Genomic DNA, 8,059 nt, shown 5'->3' on the forward strand with positions numbered 1-8,059 from the left:
TCTCTCTCTCTCTCTCTCTCTCTCTCTCTCTCTCTCTCTCTCTCTCTTCAACATAACTGTTTTCCACCGAGTCGTCAACTTTCTATAACGTTCAAAAATAAAAAAAAAAGAATGAATGCTCGATGAAAAAATATGAATGAGCAATCAGGGGAGTTTTAAACCTAAAGAAATGACAGGATGACAAATAAGGTAACTGTTATACTAACATATTCATTGATTTGTTAATCTACATATGCAATAATGATACGAGTAAAACTACATACGCAATAATGATATGAGTAAAACCTTTAGCTGCTTATCAGCAAGTTTTGTACAACAGAAATTATCTAAAAAATAAAGAAATCAAAGATGTAATTCATCATCCAAATGAGTAATTAGTCCGACGTGGAATCAAGAAATATAATCACTCAATTTGCTTATGCTTAATTTGCCTCACTCATATTCTAAGATTTGCCAACGCGAGAGGAGTTTGTGAAGTGTTGTATCCTAGCCACTGAGATACATAAATCAACCCATGGGAGTTTGGGATACGTGAGATTATGTATCCTAGTGCTGGAAGTTACAAAGTGAGGCGCCCTGTTGCTGTGAGCTACCAGAAGAAAAGTGTCCCATTTCCCTGTTATTATCATTACTATTATTATCATCATTCAACTCAGGGTCTTTCTTGTGGGACTCCAGCATGCGCTTCAAGCGGGGGCAGGGTAAGGTGGGAAGCTGTTGTTCCTGTGTAACCCAGGCGGCTGCGAGATGAGGGATGTATAGCGTGCGACAGCCACGAAGTGGTTCATTAAATCGAGTCGAGAGATCTTACGTTGGATGTAGTATACTTGACCATGCTGGGGTCATGAGCTAAGGATCCTCTGAAGAGATTTTGGGCAGCGTTGGTGACAGTATATGAGTTGAAGCACGAGATATGCGTCACTGTAGGAGCTACGACCTCGACGACGAGGAATTCGAGAATACGTCGATGATGTACTGCATACCTAGGCATGTCTGTCGAAGCACACGGAAACCTCTCTCCTCACGCAAGATCGCATCCACGCCTTTGTACAGTCTCTGAGACAGATCCCGGATGAGCCTCTGGTCGGGGGTGAGACCACACTTGTGCACAGTGGTCATGATGGAGTCCATCAGGTCCTCAAGCATGGCGTGAAGCTTGGCCATTTCCTCAAGGAACTGGTTTTCATAGAGCGACTGATCCAAGAATAAGGTATCGAAGGCGACGCCGTATCTCTGGGTGTATCCTAGCACCATCAGGAGCAGGTGTTTAGCTTGCTCTCCGCTGGCTGGAGGGCGATGGGGTGGAGGTGGTAAGGTGGGCACTACAGAGAAGCACTGTTGCCCCTTCTCGTCACAGATCTCAACAGATCTGTTGTCCAAACGTGGGTCGAGGATTTTGTCTACCGTTTCCCACTGGACGCCAAACACCTGCAGTGACTGTAAGATGAAGAATATAATCAATGAGTAGTTTGGCAAGGAAAGCAAAAAGAGAAAATGCAAACTCGTCATTAATCATTTTATAATCATCATTTGAGCTTCACTTTATCGACCATTCTTCGCCATATATACATGAGAGATCACCAGGACTACATCACTGTTGTACTGTATTCCAATGAATGAGAAAATCAATAGATTATTTTCAGTTCAGAATCACAGATCACATCACACTGATCGGCTCGAATATCTTACTTACCTATTTTGAGCCACGCCCACGAAAAGCAACATGGATTCATATCTCACTAAGCCATTGGACTAATGTGAGAGAAGTTAGCCTTTTAAAGAAAGACAGATGGTGTGGCTTCGTGACATGTAGTTTGTTAATTTATGGTTATGTGAGATTGCTTTACGTCGTGTTATATCACATGAGATGAGACTCATGAAGATAACATTACAGTGAAGGATGTTTGGTTGGGCTGTTAACGGATAGATTTAGGTCAGATTACGTCATTCGCAATTTGATTATATCAGATTACATTGTGTGAGGTTTGGTGATTTTCTCTTTGTTTTGATACAGTGGAATAAACTAGCGAGTTTTCTTCCCTTGTGTAACTGTTCAGAAATCTACCAATACAGTTTCATTGAGAGTTGTGGGCTGACAATGATACAATACAAGATCACTTAGCAATAAGAAAGGAATTACAGGAATTATGGTTATATAAGTCAAGAGACTGGATATACTTATATAAACGTACCGATGATAGACAGCAACACACATACATGTCTTTGCTCAGCCTGACACAGGGAGAGAGTCTTAAACTTGTGTTGCGCAGTGTGTGAGTGTGTGTAATTGATCACATATCCACAATTACCTATTTGTACTGTACAGAGAGGGGAGTTTACCTTGATCATTCTCTACTGTCATATTACTTCTTAGATTTTTGTATACTGTGTGTGTGTGTGTGTAAACAAGTACATATTCAAGTACATAAGGACGAAGGAGGTGAACCCATCACTTACATATGTATCCTTAAAGTCATCGATCATATCTCTGATCATATAGGCGTAGAGGACGGGGTCGTGCATACTGCCACAACTTAAATTCCTTCCAGTCACCCACGCACCCGTGACGTGAGCGAGTGTTTCCGCCCATCTGCCCCAGCCCGTCAGGGTGGTGACACCGCCCGTACCCTGGATGGGCTTGTGGGCTGGGCGGTCCACACAGGACGCCGCCCACGACCCGAAGAGCACCAGGCTTGCAATGATGATCAGTCGCCTTAGAGAACACGCTGAGGGAATGAAATACCTACAGAGGCTTCCATTACGGGCACAGCTGGACGGTTATATGTGGACTTAACGGTAGGTGGATTATGATGAGATGATGACAGTTCTTCGACGATCATGATGACGTCAGGAGGGGCACTTGAGAGTCATAATGACGTGATGATGGGAATTTGATTATCATTAGGACTTCATTACATACTTTTGATCATCATAATGACGTTAAGACTGACAAGTTATGAAAAACAAGTATGTGATTTACATAACGCGCTGATATATATATATATATATATATATATATATATATATATATATATATATATATATATATATATATATATATATATATATATATATATATATATATATATATATATATATATATATGCTCTATTTATACACACCAGCTATCTACATATCATTCATCTACATGCCCATTTATCTTTCAATCATACATGCACCATTACACTTTGGAGTATATATATATGTATGTTTTCACATACCATTAGTGAAAAACACCTGTGTGTGATGATTATTACGTCATAAACACAGGTGGTTTACTATCATGATCGTTTACATAATGTTGATGTTACATGAAATCAAAATAAGTAATTGGCTTTACAATGTCCTGACACCCCTCAATAATTGATTAAATTGATGTCATAAATCCAAAGCCATGGTCAAACTTTCTTTGCATGATATATATATATATATATATATATATATATATATATATATATATATATATATATATATATATATATATATATATATATATATATATATATATATATCTTGTTTTTCATGAAGCTTATTTTGAGCCTAATATTTCTCCATCCTGAGGATTTTAGGAGTCGAATATATTTTTCGCTATCATTAAGCTTTATGGAAATTGATATATATTCTCTGTCACTAAGATTTTGGTGATTATAAAATCTTTTTCTTAATCAGTGCTTTTTTTTTAGTTATTTTTTCACCCATTAAGCTCTATGGAGACTATATCATCTGTTCATTGTATTGCAGTCATATTGGTGAAAAATGAATGATGAGGAGTCTATTCATTATTTTCTTATCTGTCTTGATTACACAAAGGTGAAATAGAGCAGTTTCTCATAATAAGTTGTCTGTAGCATAACATCTAAGTGCCTCTCATTACACAGACACTTTGTAAAGAGAATTTTTGCCCTCAAGTGCAAGAGCTGTACATGGTAAACTTGTAAACACTTACACATATTCCTTGATGTAATCGCTCGAAACCAGACACCAAGATGCAGGAGGTTCCGGGTTGCCTTCTCTAGAAAGTAGAAACCGGGATATGCAGGTTTCACTAAGGTGTAGTAAATCTCTTTCTCACTTGAAACCAGATACCACGTTGCAGTGGTTGTTCCCCTAGAAACCAGAAAACGTGGTGCGTAGGTTCCACTGAGGTGTGTTTAGCCTCTTCTGAACTTGGAATCAGAAACCAAGACACAACAGAAACCAAACTTTGGGCTACTCTGGCTTATTCCAAAAGTAGAAACCAGGTATCTTACAACAGCAGCTTTTTCTCCAGCAATGAAAACCTTAGATTGTTCTCAGTCGTCGTATGATATCACAAGATACCAGTCGTTCTCTCATATAGCAACAGAAGAAACCAGAGTTACTATGTTCACCACAGGGAGCTCTCACTAACACTGTCCTCCATGAGGCTTTTGCCATGAGTATATATAAATACACATTGACACACTGCAGATGTCTATCACTATGGGCACTGTCTCTGTGGTCACAATTATACCACTATCTGATGTGGTAACCGGCACAGGTTGACATGGTCGTATCTCCGTGGATATGGATGCTGTGCACGGGCAAGTCATCTCAATGTCATGCCCCTAGAACATGCCCTTTCCAGGGGGGCCAAAGCAAATTTTTAATGTAGATGAGTAATGTGGTGTTCATGAATCAATTTTCGATTTTTTTTTTTTTTTTTGTGGAGGATTGTACTGAGGTAAATATATGAGAGAGAGAGAGAGAGAGAGAGAGAGAGAGAGAGAGAGAGAGAGAGAGAGAGAGAGAGAGAGAGAGAGAGAGAGAGAGAGAGAGAGAGAGAGAGAGAGAGAGAGAGAGAGAGAGAGAGAGAGAGAGAGAGAGAGAGAGAGAGACATAGTAGTAGAAATCACAAGAAACATGTGACTTCACAGATGCAAAAACACCAATAGACGATGAGGACACTTCTTCATAGGTCTAGTTGCATATATATATATATATATATATATATATATATATATATATATATATATATTTTTTTTTTTTTCTTTTTGCTTTGTCGCTGTCTCCCGCGTTTGCGAGGTAGCGCAAGGAAACAGACGAAAGAAATGGCTCAACCCACCCCCATACACATGTATATACATACACGTCCACACACGCAAATATACATACCTACACAGCTTTCCATGGTTTACCCCAGACGCTTCACATGTCCTGATTCAATCCACTGACAGCACGTCAACCCCGGTATACCACATCGATCCAATTCACTCTATTCCTTGCCCTCCTTTCACCCTCCTGCATGTTCAGGCCCCGATCACACAAAATCTTTTTCACTCCATCTTTCCACCTCCATTTTGGTCTCCCACTTCTCCTCGTTCCCTCCACCTCCAACACATATATCCTCTTGGTCAATCTTTCCTCACTCATTCTCTCCATGTGCCCAAACCATTTCAAAACACCCTCTTCTGCTCTCTCAACCACGCTCTTTTTATTTCCACACATCTCTCTTACCCTTACGTTACTTACTCGATCAAACCACCTCACACCACACATTGTTCTCAAACATCTTCTTCTTTCACACACTTTACCAAACTCAGTCACCAGCTTCTGCAGTTTCTCACTTGAATCAGCCACCAGCGCTGTATCATCAGCGAACAACAACTGACTCACTTCCCAAGCTCTCTCATCCACAACAGACTTCATACTTGCCCCTCTTTCCAAAACTCTTGCATTCACCTCCCTAACAACCCCATCCATAAACAAATTAAACAACCATGGGGACATCACTCACCCCTGCCGCAAACCTACATTCACTGAGAACCAATCACTTTCCTCTCTTCCTACACGTACACATGCCTTACATCCTCGATAAAAACTTTTCACTGCTTCTAACAACTTGCCTCCCACACCATATATTCTTAATACCTTCCACAGAGCATCTCTATCAACTCTATCATATGCCTTCTCCAGATCCATAAATGCTACATACAAATCCATTTGCTTTTCTAAGTATTTCTCACATACATTCTTCAAAGCAAACACTTGATCCACAAATCCTCTACCACTTCTGAAACCACACTGCTCTTCCCCAATCTGATGCTCTGTACATGCCTTCATCCTCTCAATCAATACCCTCCCATATAATTTACCAGGAATACTCAACAAACTTATACCTCTGTAATTTGAGCACTCACTCTTATCCCCTTTGCCTTTGTACAATGGCACTATGCACGCATTCCGCCAATCCTCAGGCACCTCACCATGAGTCATACATACATTAAATAACCTTACCAACCAGTCAACAATACAGTCACCCCCTTTCTTAATAAATTCCACTGCAATACCATCCAAACCTGCTGCCTTGCCGGCTTTCATCTTCCGCAAAGCTTTTACTACCTCTTCTCTGTTTACCAAATCATTTTCCCTAACCCTCTCATTTTGCACACCACCTCGACCAAAACACCCTATATCTGCCACTCTATCATCAAACATTCAACAAACCTTCAAAATACTCACTCCATCTCCTTTTCACATCACCACTACTTGTTATCACCTCCCCATTAGCGCCCTTCACTGAAGTTCCCATTTGCTCCCTTGTCTTACGCACTTTATTTACGTCCTTCCAGAACATCTTTTTATTCTCCCTAAAATTTAATGATACTCTCTCACCCCAACTCTCATTTGCCCTCTTTTTCACCTCTTGCACCTTTCTCTTGACCTCCTGTCTCTTTCTTTTATACATCTCCCACTCAATTGCATTTTTTCCCTGCAAAAATCGTCCAAATGCCTCTCTCTTCTCTTTCACTAATAATCTTACTTCTTCATCCTACCACTCACTACCCTTTCTAATCAATATATATATATATATATATATATATATATATATATATATATATATATATATATATATATATATATATATATATATATATATATATATATATATATATATATATATATATATGCTCATGCATTTCTCCAAGCAAATACAACTGTCGGATAAGCTGGTGTGTCCATCCGGAAGCTAAGCTGGTCTGAGGGAAGTGAGCTTCATGTAATCTATTGTACTGGACAAACATGTACAAGCTGGCTCACGTTCCTGCAATATTTGGATGGATATTTTGTGGTCTATATCATGTGTCTTTGTGTCTAATCTCTGTTTGTTTGTTTCCCTCTCTCTCTCTCTCTCTCTCTCTCTCTCTCTCTCTCTCTCTTATATATATATATATATATATATATATATATATATATATATATATATATATATATATATATATATATATATATATATATACATATATATATATATATATATATATATATATATATATATATATATATATATATATATATATATATATATATATATATATATGAAATCCTGTCTTCTGTTCTAAATTACAGAATTTGTAAGTATTTGTCGATGCCAATTTTGAAAATGGATGGGTCCATAAATTGTATGGACGTCGCGAACTGGTTGAATGAGTGGGTAAGGAAGGGAGGGACTAGAGGGATGGGAGAAGGCGGAGGGGAAGAGGAGAAGAAGAGGGACATACGGAATCGCATGGAGAAGAAACCAGAAAGGGTAAGGAGACGACCACAGCAAGATGGAATGGTAGTGGGAGAGGCGAGGATATATGGTATGGGCTGGGAGGGATTCTACTGTGAGAGGGAGGTACACTAAGGGATGGAATAGTTAGCCTTGCTGTTGGTAGATTCGTGGATATACAGGATAGGATGAATAGATAGATATATAGATCGATAACAGATTATTGATATTAGGCAACCATTCGGATGAAGATGCATAGTTCAGGTATTACATATTTTGCAAAATCGGGAGGTCATGATAGTTAGTAGTTACCTAAACATACAAGAGCTTATGATTAGGGTGAGCTGCATATATCCACACGTTGGATTACTATATTGGTGAGGTACATTTAAATAGCGAGGGTGGCAAGTATACAGGGATGTATATATAGGACAAAATGATAAGATTTATACATTATGGACTTCACTGAACATGAAGTGATGTATAGTTACAGTAATACAGTGCTTGATGTACCACATAGCTTCACTGATAGAAAACTGGGCAGTT

General features: G+C 38.9%; 1 protein-coding gene across 1 annotated transcript; it reads right to left on the reverse strand.

Annotated features, from left to right (window-relative positions):
* Window positions 1-207: 207 nt before the first annotated feature.
* Window positions 208-4,391, reverse strand: LOC139765044 (uncharacterized). The gene is made up of 3 exons (XM_071692126.1): window positions 3,947-4,391; window positions 2,458-2,726; window positions 208-1,437 (listed from the first exon to the last, which is right to left on the reverse strand). Exons 1-3 carry the CDS (start codon window positions 3,948-3,950, stop codon window positions 931-933), a joined length of 780 nt encoding a protein of 259 aa, XP_071548227.1. The 5' UTR covers window positions 3,951-4,391; the 3' UTR covers window positions 208-930.
* Window positions 4,392-8,059: the final 3,668 nt, after the last annotated feature.

The sequence above is a fragment of the Panulirus ornatus genome, chromosome 52 (genome assembly GCF_036320965.1).
Source record: "Panulirus ornatus isolate Po-2019 chromosome 52, ASM3632096v1, whole genome shotgun sequence".
NCBI lineage: Eukaryota > Metazoa > Arthropoda > Malacostraca > Decapoda > Palinuridae > Panulirus > Panulirus ornatus.